This window comes from Leopardus geoffroyi, chromosome A1 (genome assembly GCF_018350155.1).
Source record: "Leopardus geoffroyi isolate Oge1 chromosome A1, O.geoffroyi_Oge1_pat1.0, whole genome shotgun sequence".
NCBI classification, from domain to species: domain Eukaryota; kingdom Metazoa; phylum Chordata; class Mammalia; order Carnivora; family Felidae; genus Leopardus; species Leopardus geoffroyi.
In genome coordinates, this window is record NC_059326.1 from 14,019,326 (window position 1) to 14,037,230 (window position 17,905).

At 32.2% G+C, this 17,905-nt stretch overlaps 1 protein-coding gene across 11 annotated transcripts in view; it reads left to right on the plus strand.

Moving 5' to 3' along the window:
- Window positions 1–17,905, plus strand: part of NBEA (neurobeachin) — a 689,522-nt gene that overhangs the window by 165,008 nt on the left and 506,609 nt on the right. For all 11 annotated transcript variants that reach the window (XM_045473789.1, XM_045473805.1, XM_045473824.1 and 8 more), the window contains 6 exons: window positions 4,029–4,181; window positions 5,348–5,516; window positions 12,256–12,335; window positions 13,056–13,118; window positions 13,211–13,308; window positions 17,036–17,128. In XM_045473789.1, coding sequence (XP_045329745.1) covers window positions 4,029–4,181; window positions 5,348–5,516; window positions 12,256–12,335; window positions 13,056–13,118; window positions 13,211–13,308; window positions 17,036–17,128 — 656 coding nt within the window. The remainder of the gene's footprint in view (window positions 1–4,028; window positions 4,182–5,347; window positions 5,517–12,255; window positions 12,336–13,055; window positions 13,119–13,210; window positions 13,309–17,035; window positions 17,129–17,905) is intronic.

A 17,905-nucleotide genomic window follows, 5' to 3' on the forward strand; every position in this document is an offset into this window, starting at 1 on the left:
GTTTTGTCTTTTCTTATTCTCTTCTGCTGAGGAATTATGGCAGGCACCAGACACAAAAAAAAGATGAATAACATAGTATTCTCTTTTATAACAGGAAAGAAAGACCTGTGAATAATTAATAGTAATGCAAGGCAGGAGGAATAAGTACTACTTATGGTAAAGGTAACATGCTACTGAAGGAACTTTCATTTTCTGCCTGGTAGGATTTTGAGTACGCCAATAAAAAACAAAACAAAAGAAAACAAAACACAGTTTTAGAAAGATATTTCCTAAAGATAAATGTTAGAATAAAAACTACTACCCAAGAGCTTAATTGCTATGAAAAAACTGATACTTTTTTTTTTTTTAGTAATATGGAAGGAATGCCTCATGTGATGCTTCTAGTGTATCTTTTTATAACACAGAGCAAGTTGAAAACTTGTTTCCAAATTATGAATTACTTCCTCAAATGAATACGTGCATAATGGCCAGTCTGATTTTATATTGCCTTATTGTTCTTTGTAAACACATGACAGTTTTATAGAATAAAATCTGATCTCTGAAAATGTTTATCTAGGAACAGGATCTCACTGTTCTATTTCAGAATTTTAAGTGTAAAAGTAGGATTTATCAGATAATGTTCTTGAAATCATCATTACTGAATAAGAATATAGTCTATAAGATAAGCTATCTGAAATTATAGCTAGTGAAGGGGCTGGCTAAAGCTTTATATAACCATTGATCTCTTGTTTTAATTTTTTTCCCCTACCCATGAATAAAGTGGTTAAAAATTTTAAAAACATTGCATTCTTCTTATTAAAGTTCCTTTAAAATGACTGCCCAAGCTTTGATTTTTCTTTTTCCTTAAAGACTTATTTGTTTGTGTCTTCCACTTCCCACTCTTTAACAATTCAGCTACTTGTTAGGATCATTTTTCCATCTTTTTAAAAAATTTTCATGTAAAGTTTTTCTCCCAACCTTTGTTAGGACCATTGCTTATCTACTCACCACTGGTGTTTTGTCAGACACCTAGTAATAAAAGCCTAGTAATAAAAAATAATTGCTATCCATATTATACTTCAAACTAATTGGTACCTACTCAGTAACACTTTTTCAAAATCACCCTTCCACAAATTTCCTGTCCACTCTGTGCTTTTTCATGTACTTACTAACATCTGACTTGTTACATATTTTACTTTTTTATGTTGTTGTACGTCCCGGGCTTCTCCTTTCTTAGACTTTGAGTTCTGTGAAGGCAGGGCTTTTTCAGGGCTTTTTGTTAACTGTTCTTTCCACGGTGCCACAGAGACCCTGGCAAATAGTAAGTCCTCAACATGCATATTTTCTGTATGACTAAATGAAGAGTATTGAATCTACCTTTAAGTAAAGGAAACAGATGCAAGGGGTTTACAAGTTGAGGGAGCGTGGTAGAGAAGGCACATGAAGGAAACTGGTGTTGTATAGGCAAAACTTGTTTTCCAAAGAAATAATTTATTTGGCTCAATGAAAAGTTTTCTAGTTTTGAATTTTATTTTATGTATTTTACTTTTATTCCTTTAGGTACCTCTATCAGTTCTCACTATTTATTGTCTCCTACCCTAATTCATACATTGCTGTTAACTATTTCAATATTATACTCATATGAGTTTGGGACCCCTTATGAAATTCATGGCAGGCTTATGTCCAATTTATTGAGTTGCCTTTGTTATGAGCATGATGAGTGTAGGTATACCATATGGGAAGTAAAATTGGTAAGACAGTTTAGTCCTTTTTAGACCTTAATTATCCTATACTATTATTTGGACTTTAATCCCTGGTAATGGAGATAAAGATGTGATGTGACCTGTGCTTCAGGGTTTAGTGGTAGGTGATTCTTTATCCTAGGGAGGATCAAAAAAGGTCACCAGATGAGGAAGGAAACATTTGTGTACTAATACATATTTTTCACATTTGAATTTGAATGATCAGCTTTTAAAGAACAGCATTTACTCTATAATATTTTCATCTGAAATTATACTCCAAAGCAGCATTGTCCAGTCAAAATATAATGCAAGCCTTGTATGTTATGTAAAAAATTTCTCATAGGGGTGCCTGAGTGGCTCAGTCATTTAAGTATTGGACCTCAGCTCAGTTTGTGATCTCGTGGTTCATGGGTTTTAGCCCCATGTCAGGCTCTGTACGGACAGCTCAAAGCCTGGAGCCTGCTTCACATCCTGTCTCTTTCTTTGTCCCTCCCCAAATCACGCTCTGTGTGTGTCTCTCTTTCTCTCAAAATAAATGAATAAACATTAAAAAAAATTTTTTTTAGATAAAATAAAAAAATAAAAATGTCTCATAACATAATATGTGAAATTAATACAATAATGTATTTTATTTAACCTTATATATCCAAAAATATTATCACTTCAGCATATACTCAATTAAAAAAGGATAATAGATACTTTGTATTGTCTTTTATTCTAAACCTTCAAAATCCAGTGTATACTTCTTTACAACACCATCACCTGGGACTAGCCACATTTCAAGGGCTCAGTAGCCACAAATAGCTAGTGGCTGCTATATTGACCAATTCAGCTTTAAGGTTTGGTTTAAATTATGGAAGGTCTGTCATTTCTCTAAATGGCATTGATAGTAGGTTATGTATTGGTGATGGCAGTTGAAAATCTTGATGGAGTGTTTAGAATAGAGGTATTGTTACATGAAGCTGTGGAAGTATAAAATATCGTCTAGGGAGAGTGGTTTTATAGGAACGAGAATATAAGTTTCAGCAGTCCCCATCTTTTTTTAAATTTTCATTTATTTTTAATATGAAATTTATTGTCAAATTGGTTTCCATATAATACCCAGTGCTCATCCCAACAGGTGCCCTTCTCAATGCCCATCACACAGTTTCCCCTCCCACCCACCCCTCATCCCATCTTTTTTTTTTTAATAAACATTTTGTAAGCTAATTTAAAAAATTTATTTATGTATTTGAGAGAGACAGACAGCATGAGTTGGGGAGGGGCAGAGAGACAGGGAGAGGAGAGAATCCCAAGCAAGCTCAATGCTGACAGTGTGGAACCCTGTGTGGGCCAGGAACTCACAAACCGTGAGATCATGACCTGAGCCTAAACAAAGAGTCCAACACTTAACCTACTAAGCCATTCAGGTGCCCCATCAGTTCCCATCTTTTAAGCAGAAGGCACTGGGGAGTAATCTGAGGGTCATGAAAGCCAAAGGGGGCAGTATTTCCAGGAAAGTGAGATTTGCCTTTTTAAATGTGTTGTATTTGTCCATGTGCAACTCATTTGTGATTTTATGAAGAAAGGCTTTAGTGGAATGGTGGGGTCAATTTGTTTTCCAGTTGGTTTGGATCTCATGATAGTTCTCTTTCCCAATATTTGTGTGTGTGTGTGCATGCGTGCGTGTGTGTGATCATGGTATTAATTGTATTCCATTTTAATTTTCTTTGAGATCTCTTCTTCTTCTTTTTTTTTTTTAATTTTTTTTTTCAACGTTTATTTATTTTTGGGACAGAGAGAGACAGAGCATGAACGGGGGAGGGGCAGAGAGAGAGGAGACACAGAATCGGAAACAGGCTCCAGGCTCTGAGCCATCAGCCCAGAGCCTGACGTGGGGCTCGAACTCACAGACCGCGAGATCGTGACCTGGCTGAAGTCGGACGCTTAACCGACTGCGCCACCCAGGCGCCCCTGAGATCTCTTCTTTAGTCAACTCACACAAAAATGGGTTGAGACCATTTTTATTCATAACTTAATTTATTTCTTTAGCTTGGGTTGAGAGTGGCATTTAACCTGAGTTATTTATCTGCAGGTCTTCTGGAAAGGGATTCAGATAACAAACTGTCATTTAAGAGAATTATCTTAAAATGTTATGTTTCTGAATATAATTAGATTTTGAATGCTGAAGGAAATATACAGTTTTATATTGTACTTAACGTATTAGGGGTGGATATGGAAAATGCATATGTACTTATTGCAAGTCAGCAGTTTTAAAATGTGATGTTCTGGGTATTTTTAGCTTGAAAATCTTTTCCTTTTCTTCAGTCATCAAGAGTCCATATAACTAGAGCTGTCCTGGAGCAATTTTTGTCCTTTGCAAAGTACCTTGATGGCTTATCTCACGGAGCACCTTTGCTAAAGCAGCTTTGTGATCACATTTTATTCAACCCAGCCATCTGGATACATACACCTGCAAAGGTATACGTTTTGTTCTCATTCATTTCATTTTAGCGTAATATTATAAATTATAGTTATGGACCTAAACTATCCAGTGGAAAGCATTTGTTTGGATTTTTCGACCTGTTTTATAGTCAACCTGAAGCAGTTGAATTCCACAGAATCAGCAATCAAATATGAAATATGTAAATATTAAACTAAATGAAACTATAGTTTAAATTAAACTGGATCTAATAACTGCATTCTGAAGTTAGTGGTTGTGATTCATATCTTTCCAAGAAAGAATTTGCTACACTGATTATTAAGACTAAGAAAACAGAAAGTAACAGGTAACTAATTATGCCATGATAAGTATAATCACAGTGACTGGAAAATTGCTTTTATTGTAAATACAGAGTTTATATCATGATTGTAAACATTATTTATTTAAAAATAAAGATATACATTGTTTTTTAGATATCAAGATAAAATTTTTATTTTTTTTTACCTAAATTTAGCCAGATTTAGCCCTGTTATAGTCTACTGGAAGTCAATAATAACGGACATTTTTCATGAATGTGAGCTTCCTTTTACAGTTTTCAAGTTTCCCATACAACTTTGGTTACATAATATAAGTTCTGACCTTTGTTGTTTAGCATGTTAATTGTGGTGCTAAATTCAAACTTGACGTTTGTTCACTTTTTAAACAAGATGTTTGGCTTGTCCTCTCTCTGCTTACATGCTTAGATTCTGATACTGTGGGAGTGGGTTAAGAAAATTTGAAACTACTTGAACTTTTAGGATATAGGACTATGTATATTTTTTCCAAGTATGATATAGCTGATAGATATTAGTTGTGTTTCTTTCAGCTGCTGAAATATACTTTGATTAAAGGCTTTAGTCTAGCTAACTTCTTAAATAATTTGGTCTTCCTATCAGATACTTTTGATAGATTATTAAGTCATTTAAAATTATTTCATTGGTAATAGCCACTAGATTACTTTTATTAAAATAAGTTTTATTAGAATGTGTTGGCTGCAGATTTTTTTCAATATAAATAATATTTAATTAAAAGTTATTTTTAACCTCATAATAAATGGTTCTTTCTTGGCCTTTACTAATTTGCATTTAAATTAAAATGTATATTTATAATAAACACTTGAGGCATTTTAAATTTATTTTAATGCTTTGCTAATATTCTGTATTAGGTTCAGCTCTCCCTATACACTTACTTGTCTGCTGAATTTATCGGAACTGCTACCATTTATACCACCATACGCAGAGTAGGAACAGTATTACAGCTAATGCACACATTAAAATATTACTACTGGGTCATTAATCCTGCTGACAGTAGTGGCATTACACCTAAAGGATTAGGTAAGTACAACACTACCACTGTATTCATGGTACTATTACTGTTCTGTATGCTGAGTACTGTTATAGGGAACAGATGTGCATGGTTATGAAAATATCCTGAACTATTGTCTTTCTTAGATAGCAGCCTTATGTGTTGAGAGCTTTTTGTGATAGAGAAGTTTATGGATTTGTAATATTAAATTATTTTTAGAATAAAGTCAGGTAAAAAATAATATTCTACCTTTTAGCCAGTGTACTTGTTGATACTTGGGAAGATATAGGCATAGTATTAAAAACAGATGAAACTGATCATGGCCACTGTGTTCTAATATAGTCGTTTTGGTGCTTTGAGATTGTTGCCTTTTTTATATATTTTACCCCAGACTTTACCCTTTATTCTAAGTATAGTAGAAATTAATTTTATTCTTCATTGTGTTATTGCTAATTTTCCTAATTATATAAAAATACATACTCAGCATAGAAAATAAAATGATATAGAAGAAATATATTATTTATACCCAAATCCCAGGAATAGTAACTGTTACATGTTTGGTGTGTGTGCTTCCACTAAATTTCATTGAATTAAATGTATGAAATATTTAAACTCTCTTAACAAAATTGAGATTTTCTTGATTTTTTTTTTCTTATGGGTTTTTTTTTTTTTTGGCTCTACATAGCAATCCAAAAGAATGTGCCATTTACATGTTTCTAAAATTTTTATTTTATTTTATTTTATTTTATTTTATTTTATTTTATTTTATTTTATTTTTTTAACGTTTATTCATTTTTGAGAGACAGAGAGAGACGGAGAATGAGTGGGGAAGGGGCAGTGAGAAAAGGAGACACAGAATCCGAAGCAGGCTCCAGGCCCTGAGCTGTCAGCATAGAGCCTGACATGGGGCTCGAACTCAGGATCCGTGAGGTCATGACCTGAGCCGAAGTCGGATGCTCAAATGACTGAGCCACCCAGGCGCCCCTGAAATTTTGATTTTATAAGTAATGCAGTGTTTACACCTGTGTATATGATAATTAACTTCTGTCTTTGATTTATGTAGGATTATTGAGAGTAGTTACTGTGTAATATGTTAGAGTGCTTTTCTCAGCATACTCACAAAGACATTGAAAATTTTGTTTTATAAAAATCTTTTTGGACGCCTGGGTGGCTCAGTCTGTTGAGCGTCTGACTTCGGCTCAGCTCATGATCTCACAGTTTGTGATTTTGAGCCCCACATGGGGCTCTCTGCTGACAGCTCAAAACCTGGAACCAGCTTCAGATTCTGTGACTCTCTCTCTTTCTGACCCTCCCCGGCTCACACTCTGTCTCTCTCTCTCAAAAATAAATAAACATTAAAAAAATTTTTTTTAAGTCTCAGTAAGGGAAAATAACGTAGAAGTATTCTAATATTCATTTATTAGCTTATTTTGTGTCTTTTAATGATAGGGCTTTAAAAGTTATATTATACAGTCTGATATATTATTCTGTCATTTATGACTTTTTTATTGCTTTTAATCTTGATAATGCCTAAAATTTACTAGATGTTCACCATGCATTTGAATCTCTGCTAAGCATTCCATCTGTTAATTTTGTTCAATGTTTATATGTAATGTAATTATATATACATAGACATGTTTACACATACACATAGGCGTATACATATAGCTTGTAGTCGGTATCACTATTATTTTGTACGTCAGGAAGGTGAAAGTTGGTACAAAGTGATAGAACTAAAATTTGAATCATGTCTATGTGACTGAGAGCCCTTGTTCTCTAACACTATAGCATGGTAGAGTTTTCTCTACTCCAGGCACATCATATATTCACACATACTAATTTCTGCTTCAGAAAACTAATTTATAATTTACAGAAAAGCTGTAAGAATTTTATAAAGAATTACTAAAACCCCACCATGTTTCCCAGTATTTAATATGTTACCACATAGACTTTATCATTCTCTATTTTATGTAAATATAATCAGACCTACATATATGTGTATGTATTTTTTTCTAAATCGAGAATAAATTGTAGATGTGATACCTTATTACCTTAAATATTTTCCTGTTAATTTCCTAAAAGACACTCTCTTAGATAACGAAAGGCAACCATTTAAATCCTGGTAATTTAACATTAATACAATGGTATCATCTAATCCAAAGATAGCATTTAAATTTCACCAATTATTCCAATAATACCCTTTTTAGAAAAAAATCTCTTTTTTTCCTCTTAATCCAATTCGAGAATCATATATTGCATTTAAGTTACCTTGTCACTTGAATATTCTTCAATATAGAATAGTTATTTTTAGCATTTTTGTCCTCCATGACCTTCACATTTTTGAAGAATAGAAGCAAATTACTTTGTAGAATGTCCCTTAATTTGGATTTGTTTGATATTTGCCCATGATGATTCAGGTTTTTCATTTTTGGACGCAGTCAGGCACAAGTCATACCAATTCTGTCACATTGTATCACTTCAAGAAGCGCGTGTCATTCAGTTGTCGTATTACTGGAGATGTTAATTTTGATCATTTGATTAATGTGGTGTCTGCCAGAATTCTTCATTATAAAATTACTACTTTCTCTTTTGGAATAATAAGTATTTGGTGGAGAAATACATTGAGACTATGTAAATATCCTGTTCTTCAACAAACCTTCACTTACTGGTTTTAGTTCATCAGTGACTCTTGTCATAATTGATCTTTATTGTGATTGCTGCTAAATGACATTATTTCCTAAGCCATTTATTAGTTTGTAAGGAGGAACTTGTTTTTTTCTCTTCCAATTATTTGTTCATTTTATATCAGCAAATATTTCATGGATTTCTATTTTATTCAGTGTATTACATGAATAGTTGGCATACTTTCTCTGCAAGGGGCCACACAGAAATAGTTTAGGCTTAGGGAGCCTTATGGTCTCTGTTGCAAGTAGTCAACTCTGCCAGCGTATAACAAAAACAACCATAGACAGTATGTAAATAATTAGGTACGGTTTGTTTCAAACAAATGGAAATTTTTAAGTTTTAACGGATTTAGCCCAGAGAGTATACCCTGGGTTGTATCATTATTTATTCGATGTTAAAGTTGTCTCAGATTTGGCTAGTAGGAGACTTTCACCTTAGTTTTGGGGTCTTTATGACAGATGTCCATAATTTTTCAGTCCTGGCTCTTTCCCACAAGACAGCCACTGTTTTTGGTTCATGTTATACTTATCTCAGTCCTGGAATCAGACATTTCTCCAAGGAGCCCTGGTTTGGTTGCTGGATATGGTTTCAGAAACCAAGATTTGGGTGTTAGTGTGCTTACTTTGCTGATTGCTCTTTGAGTGTTATCGCTTCTAGGCATTCTTCATGGATGTAGGAAACACAAGTTTATACATAGATACCTTCAATTCTGATTTAAAACCACTTGGTTCAGTGTAGTCTCAAACTTATTATATTTATAGCTTTCTTCCTTCAATATTGAAAAATCTGGCTTACATTATCTTTAATATATTTATACATTTGCTCATTCTACTTTATGAAACAGTGTTCCGACACATGCACCATCACCTTCTCAGCTTTGACGTTGCCAGTCAGCTCTGACCATCTCTTCACCTCTAACTCTGGATGGTCCTTGTCACCTCCTTAGCCCTAATTGTTTCTTTGCCGATGACCACACTCCTGGCTCTTGTTGTCTCCTCGCCATGACCGTGAAGGTCCTGCCAGACTTACTTGCCTCCTTGGCCCTGCCAAACTCTGGTGTCTCCTTGAGCTCTGTTGGTTTCTCCTATCCCAGGGCCCTTAACCTGGCTGGCTTTGACTGCCTCAAGGAGACAGGAGGGAAGAAACCAAATAAATATATTGTGAAGAAAACTGACAAGAAAGTGGAGAGAATTTGTTTTTCTTTATAGTTTGATTTATTCTTTTTTTTTTTTTTTTTTTTTTTAATTTTTTTTTTTAATGTTTTATTCATTTTTGAGACAGAGAGAGACAGAGCATGAACGGGGGAGGGGCAGAGAGAGAGGGAGACACAGAATTGGAAGCAGGCTCCAGGCTCTGAGCCATCAGCCCAGAGCCCGACGCGGGGCTCGAACTCACGGACCGCGAGATCGTGACCTGGCTGAAGTCGGACGCTTAACCGACTGCGCCACCCAGGCGCCCCTGATTTATTCTTTTTAATGCATCTTTTTATTTGTTATTTTTAATCCATCTGAAATTAATTTTGATATTTAGTAAAATGTGAGGTTCTGACTTGAAACGTAGCTTTCTAAATAACTTTTTTAAAATACCATTTTGAACTAAAATGCTTTCTTTTAACAATAGTCAATTTGTACTATGCTAGCTTTTCGTAGTACTTACTAATTCATATGTAGGCTCTGACTTGAGAGCTAGGATCTTTTTGCTTTGACTCTTATTTAATACTTTTGTCCCTTAAATTATTATTATATCAGGTTCACTATAAAAATTCATATTAACAGATATCATGGCAACAGATATCATTAGCAAATGGAATCATACAAAGGCCTATTAAAAAAAAAAACAACTTACTGTTCTCTCAAGGAGCCAGTATTACCAGTCTTGTATGTTCTTCTACCCTCTTTTTCTCTGCTCATACAGACTCAGTTTTACACATGTCTACGTGTAGGTCCTTCAGATGAGGCGTGTTTCATAATTTTTGTATTTTTGAATATGTCATAAATGCAAATATGTTAATACGTGATAAACCTTACATAGGTCTCACCAAGCTTAAGAAATAGAACATTACCATAAACCTGTATGTCCCTGTCCTTGGTCATATCTTCTTCCCATTCCTAGCCATAGAGATAACCCCATCCTCAATTTTATGTTTTATGTTTTTTGTTTTAGGTTTTTTATGCCTTTTCCTTACTTGAGGGCTTATTATTTTTTTACTTGTGCTTTACCATTTTGCTATTTATGTATGGATTCCTAACCAATTTTTGTTTAGCTTCTGTATTTTATATAAATGGTACGTTTGTGATTTGTTACATCACTCAATTTTATATTTGTAAGATACATCTTTTTTTTTGTAAAATATGGATCTGTATCATGTATATGCTTAAAACCCACACATATGTATGTATTTTTTCCAACATGCTCTTTACATCGTACAATATCTGACAATAGTAATTATAGCTAACATTTACTGAGTGCTTATGATTAAAATGGACCAGGGACTATTCTGATCCCTTTACATATGTTGATCTATTTAACCATTACAGAATATCCTATGACATAACCACGATTTTTATTCTTATCCTTACAGTAGAAAAAGAAACAACTGACACTTTCAGACAGTATAAAACTTTTCTAATTTCATTAAATGGAAGTAAGGGTATTATTACTAAGATAATGACTGTCTCTACTGGGTTGGGATGGAGGATGTGATCAAGATGTAGCTCAGAGCTGAGGACTGGCGTGGGGTGAGGACTTCAGTGCACTGGAGAGAGCTGCTGTGCAGCCGGTTGTTAAATATTCAGGGATTTTACAACCTCATTTTTAAACTATTAGTAGATTGATCTTGAATTCAGTCATGATGGGAACACTTGCACAACAAAAATCAGAAATCTGCAATTATTTAATCTGATTTAAGTCAGGACCTCACCCCTCCACTCTTGTGTAGTTCCTTTACCTGCACACCGGTTGTTACTGGCTTTCTTTGCCAGTTTGCTGTCAGTGTTCAGTATCTGGATCTACAAAGTGATTATACAGGTATTAATTCTGAACTCTTCATTAAGGTGTATGTTTACATCGTCTATATATGTGCTATATTTCACCATGAAAAAGAGTTGAAAAATTAGTACTAAATATTGGTAAGGAAGGAAAAGGTAGCTTGTATCCTGTTGCCAGCAGTGGGGCAAAAAATGTGGAGTGCAGTCTGGGAAATGAGAAAGAGATTTCCTTCTCAAGAGTAGATGGAATGGATTATTTGATAATAATTTGCATGTAAATATTTATTGAGTGAATAAGATGTTATAAATTATACATAAAGTGATTTTTGTTTTAAAACTTACGAAGAAGCTATGTAAATCCTCATTGCTTCAAGAAAGCTTTATGGTTCTAGCTACATACTTAAAGGTATAATTTAATTATTACATTATATGTATGACATATATCATTGAATGTTCTCATTTATTGGTAATTAGATATTTGCAATTAATTACTTTGAAATTTAGATGTTATGATGAAATTAACATGTGTACTTTAACTGTTCACATTCATTTATTCACTCATAAGCATTTATTGAGTGTCCACCATAATATGTATTTAGTATATTTAAGTCACATGGAAAAAAAGCTGCAAAACAAACATTAGCATGTCACTTTTCTGTGCTTTGTCATATAATGTGTGGGGTGAAATGGAGATGGTCTTTAAATGAAGACTGGTTTAATTGAAGATGAAAGAAATGTTAGGAAAACTTGGATTTGGGGGAAAAGGGAACCTATTAATAAAAGTAGGAAAAAAATAATGTAAACACTTGATGATTATGCACTTATGAATGGATGATATTATAATTATTTAAAAAGTAATTTTTTCCTCCAAATCTGAAGTTTGGTGAATAATTTGAAATTGCCAAAATCTGAAAATAAATGCTTGGATCCTCTGATATAATTGAAATTATATAGCATTAATATTAACGAGTATTAAAATAAATACAACTATTAAAGAATTCCATAGTGTTCTAACATAATTGCATTATGTTTGTTGAATATCGTGAGGTTTTTTTTTTTCCTTTTGTTTTTGTTTTTGTTTTCTGTTTTATTCTAGATGGTCCCCGGCCATCACAAAAAGAAATTATATCGCTACGGGCATTTATGCTACTTTTTCTGAAACAGCTCATACTAAAGGTAAAATAATTTTACATAATTTAGAATTTCAGTATATTAAGTGTAAAAGAATTTTTGGCATAGTTTAAAATCAATATTGTAAAATTAGCAGTAGCTATCTTTAACTTATGAATAGCTTTTAACACTCTAAAGTAAATCTTACTGTTAACTTTTGTGAAACCTCACCTTTTGTTAATTCTTTTTTGAGATCCTCCATTCTAAGAGATATATCTGAAATGGAGAAGGAACATATGCATTAGAAATGAGCATAAAGTTTTTATTCCAGAAAATAGTCTGTATACCTGTTTGAGAAGCCTTACATTATATCTTTTATCACAGTAGGATTTTTAAAAGATTAAGATAAAGAGAAATGAAAAACAAAGGTAATATATGCACAATTGATATTATAAAGTTTTGCAGTAATTTGCATCATTTTAAGAAAAGAATAAATTCTTAGAAAATAGTAATATGAATACAGTTTAGATGATCACAATATGCCAACTCTTGATAGTGATGGTCAATCAAATCAGCAACTTCAAAAGACTAGATACAGCGTTCCAAATATTTACTTATTTAACTCGAAATAATATAGTCTATGAATTATGAAGTATTTAAACATTTTAATGAAAACATCACTACTTTTAAATTGTTCACATTTTTTAAATGATCGTTTTGATGCCTGTCTTTAAAGTTTTAATTTTAGATTTAAAATTAAGTAATACACATTTTTTTAAAAATTAGGACCGAGGGGTCAAGGAAGATGAACTTCAGAGTATATTAAATTACCTACTTACCATGCATGAGGTAGGACATGGTCTGGGTCTTTGTTTTAATTATTTTATTCAAAGCAGTAGAATAAAATATTAACTATAGAAATATTGGTGATCCTTATGCAGGATGAAAATATTCATGATGTGTTACAGTTGCTAGTGGCTTTAATGTCAGAACATCCAGCCTCAATGATCCCAGCATTTGATCAAAGAAATGGAATAAGGTATGATTGTAATATTAGTATTATTAATAGACTTTAATTGAGTACAGTTTTGCTTTCTAGAATAACCCCTACTCTAGGAACTTTTGAATAAATACCGCAAAATCTTATATACAAGAAGGGGATAAGTGGAGAAACTAGTATTGATCTTCTAATACTCAAGAAAACTGGTGAAATGTATCAAGAATGGGTCTTAGGTCTCAAAAAGAGTAATTAAATTGTTGCTGTAGTAAAGACTTTTCAAGTAGTGGGAAGAGCAAATACATATGTATATATTTTTCAGGAAGACAAAAGAGCATAGTATATTTCAGCAAAAGAGAGCACTAGAAAATTATATGAGTTTAGTCTCAAGAAATATATAGTGAACAGATTTGGAAGGTCCACATAATAAAAAGTTCAGATTTTATATTTTGTTGGTGACAAAATAAAATATTTTGAAAGGGGAACTGATTTGCTTAGAGTTCCATTTTGTTTTGATTTACAGTCAGCAGTGTGGAAAATGAACTGGAGAGGGATAAAACTGATGTAGCAAAAAGAGTAGAGAGATTATTTTATTCATCAGTATTGGGGATGATGGGTTAGGGCAGTGGCAATACAATTGGAACAAAAGGACAAAATTAAAAGAGATGAAGACTAACTTTAGTCAGAATGACTGTAAGTAATTATGTAGATAAGTGAAAAATAGTTCCTTGATTAGTATTCTTATGAACTTAACCTATACCCCAGGCCCTTAGGGATTCTCCTTTTTTATTTTTGTGAAGTCTTAATTATTAGAACGAAGAGGAAATGTAAGTTATGCCATATGCAACTCAGTGTGCTTCCACAGGTTATAAAAAGAATTTTGAAATAATATACCTGCCAAGGTATTTTATTAGCGCATCTTTTATTTGGCCATTTATATCAGCAAGTGACAGTTTTCTAGATCAGAGAAAACAGTCACGTCATTTCTATGTGGCTGTCCTATTTGTGATATCAATAATACTTTTGAGTTTACAATGGAGTTGCTAATCTGTTTGAAGAAGATTACACGTTTAATTATTAACAACTACAAATATTTTCTTACTATGAGGTTGAAGTATATAAAATTGCTGATACTTAACTGTTTACTAAATAAATAATGGCAGTTTCATATGTTCCAACTTAATAATAATATAATACAGTTATACTTCTCTTCTTAAATTATATTTAGATTGAACAATTAGTATCCTTGACCTTAGATCCTAGTATCTGCTTTATATATTATATTAATTGATAAATGAATTAATTGAAAATATCCTCCTCATCCCTGTGGATGATACCAACCTTAGATTGGTTAATATGAAATGCAGACATAGGATTTTTCATTACTTTGACATGGTAAAAATATGATCATACAGAGAAGAGTGGTTAGGTCTTTAGGGGAGTGAAATAGTAATTTAAATGTATAGTGTGAATGGAATGATTAGGCACAATGAATACCAAGACCTGGTTGCTCATGATTGACACCTGCTAAACGTGTCATATTGTCACCAATGTGTTCAAAACAATGACAGAGATGGAAGAATTTCTACTTCCCTTTTTCCACTTGAAAAAAATGTGGTGACTGTAGGCTTTGTTAAAAATATGGAAAAAGTAGGCTTATTCTATAGGACATTTAATGGTCTGTATCCTAGAAAGTAGGTACGTAAGGATAACAGTTACATATAAAATATTTTCTGGGGAAACTTCTGATTAATTATAATTTATACACACTAAGAAATGAATACAAAGAATGAATTTAATTTAAGTTTGGTGATATTTTAACTGACTTTAAGGAAGACTGTGTGAAATATGAAATACAACATTGAACTGAGTAGCTAAAAATGTGGTATTTTTATATCTGAAATTCTTTAAAGAAAAGAACAAATAAGTACTTATCTCAATATAGACAATATTCTGACTTAATATAGTAAGCTCAAACAGATGAATTAGGATTCACCTAATTATCTTATTATATTGCAAGTAGATTCATTAACTGATTTGTCAGTAAATTTCCTATTCATATTGTATTGCAAATCCAGTGTTTGTTTCTTGTTTTGTAAGGAACATTTATCTAGTTGTGAAGAAAATCCTATGTAATGTAGATGAATGATGGCCCTCGATGTTTCCATGTTTCACTTGTCAATCATAATTTCTTTTAGTCCTGGGTGGATCTTATGCCTTTGTTATACCTAAATTTGAAGTTATTCTAGAAAATGGGAATTCTGTGGGAGTTTCTCGTTCCATGTCTGAAGCTAGTCACATTTTTAGGCTGTGAGCTTCTACTTCTGTTCTCAAGATTATTTTTTCTGTTGAAGGTTTTTTCTCACGATTTCCTGAATAGTTCTTTTCCTGACATGTATAACTTTCCTAGTCTCATACTTGTTCTTTTTTTTTTTTTCATTACTGATCTTTGTTTTTAAACATTCTAAAAATCAATTTCAGTGTAAATACATATTTATTTAGGAACTTGAGGCTTTTGAAAAACTTCATCTTCTAAAGGAAATAGTTACCTCTAGAGTTTACCTAGTCTGTTCTTCAATTGAGTAATACACAAGTAAGAGGCAATATCAGCAATATATTATTTTCTTTTTTAATAGTATAAGCCATTATTAAACATAAAACATGTCACTAGCTTTAAGTTATTTGTTTCCCTTTGTTAATGTTACTGAAATAATATAAAAATTGTACTGAATCTTCTAATACCAACTTTTTTGTTTGGCCTAGATTACTTCATTTTAAAAATATAAAATGGCATTGTATTTTTCAAGAAGAATTTAATACAGTAAAGCATATCCCAATTTTATAGGCCTTACCACCACCTTCAAAGAACTTTCTTAAATTGTAGAATGAGTTTTAAAAGAATTATTACCCACTACTACCTTATAGAAAAAATACTTTTATGTTTTGAAGAAAACAAAAGATAAACATTTTTAGATATTTATAAATGTCATAATGAATATAGCCCTATTCTTATATAGTATATGAAGTGCCTCTATAGGTTAGGTTAGGTTAGGTGAGGTTTTGTGTTGCTAGCAGAGACTTTTTTGCTCCAAGTAACAGAAAAATTCTCAAACCGATTAAAGTAAAAACAGAATAATGCGTTTGTTATAGAAATCTCATTAGGATAAGAACAAGGAATTGGAAAGCTAGAAGGAAACAACTTTGCTTTCTCTGCTACTTCCTGTATGGTTGCTTTGTTCTTCCTTTTGTGTATAGACTCATCTATGTGAACAAAACAAGACTGCATTATCCTTTCTATTTTAAATACTTTTTTTATTCAGGAGCCCCCAAAGTGCTAGATATTGTTTCTCAGAGCTCATTCCAAATGCTCAGAAAAGAGAAATAATTGGGCAACTATCTATCCATGATCCAATTAGCTATAAACAAGAAAAAAAGGTCATTATGTAGAAATGTCAGAGGCAGTTCTAATAGAAGGGGAAATGTGGCTTAACTAATCATGTATCTTAAAACAGAAAAAATGTCTTTTAAACATGCCTGCAAGGCAGTGCTTATAAGCAACGAATCTCATTGAATGTTTGAGTATTTATTGGAAGACCAAGTTTATAGAAAAATTTGTAAAATATGATAATTTTTAATTTTTCCAAAGAATTTTAAATCCTGAGAGGTACTTTATGTTTTTTATATTTATGGTTTGTTTGTAAAGTATATAGTGCTTCTATTTTTAATATTTGTAGGTGCTTAAAAGGTCATTTATTTCTGTATTTTTTAGAGTAATCTACAAATTATTGGCTTCTAAAAGTGAAAGTATTTGGGTTCAAGCTCTGAAGGTTCTGGGATACTTTCTGAAGCATTTAGGTCACAAGTAAGTTGATGTTTTTCATAATGAATTGTGAAAATATCTATTTAAATTGTATTTTTAGTAGTTTCGTATCTAATATAACATGAAATTTGACTTGAATAATCTTACAGTGGAAAAGAATAGCTTCCTATGATAAAAATTGTGAAAGTGTTTTATGAAAGCATGTTTATTAATAGTAGATTATAGAACAAATTCACAATTTAAGTAATATAGTTTATTTCTATTTGTTTGCTGAAGAAAGTACTGTTCATCTTAAAGATGTAATAACATATTTCATCAAATCAAATAAATCACGTATGGATATGATTTCAGTGAAAACTTTCGTGACACAGGGAATACAGTGTATATGAGAGCTGCTCTTTTGCTGACATGTTAAGTCATTATTATTTGTATTTTTTTCTAACATTGAGGCCTATGGATTATTTTTGTTAGTTGAAGATCCTAGAATATTTCTTTTTTCCCCAAAGTCTAGAATTTAGATACTGTCACTTGCTGATATAATGAGTATTTTTCATATTATGTTGTCCAGTGCAAAATTATTCTTTATAAAATCCATTTTCTATACAAATGAGCCCAACAGGGTATCATTTAACTATTGCTAGATATGGAGCTCCTCTTAGAACCTCACTGTTGTCATTTCATTTTGGTATTTAAATTTTCAGAGAATTTATTGATAACACTGATGAAAACTACACACAATCTAGGTAAAACATCTCAAACATGCTAAATAGTCTGGAAGAGTAGATATTATTTTTATTTTGGTACCAAATTGATAGTCAA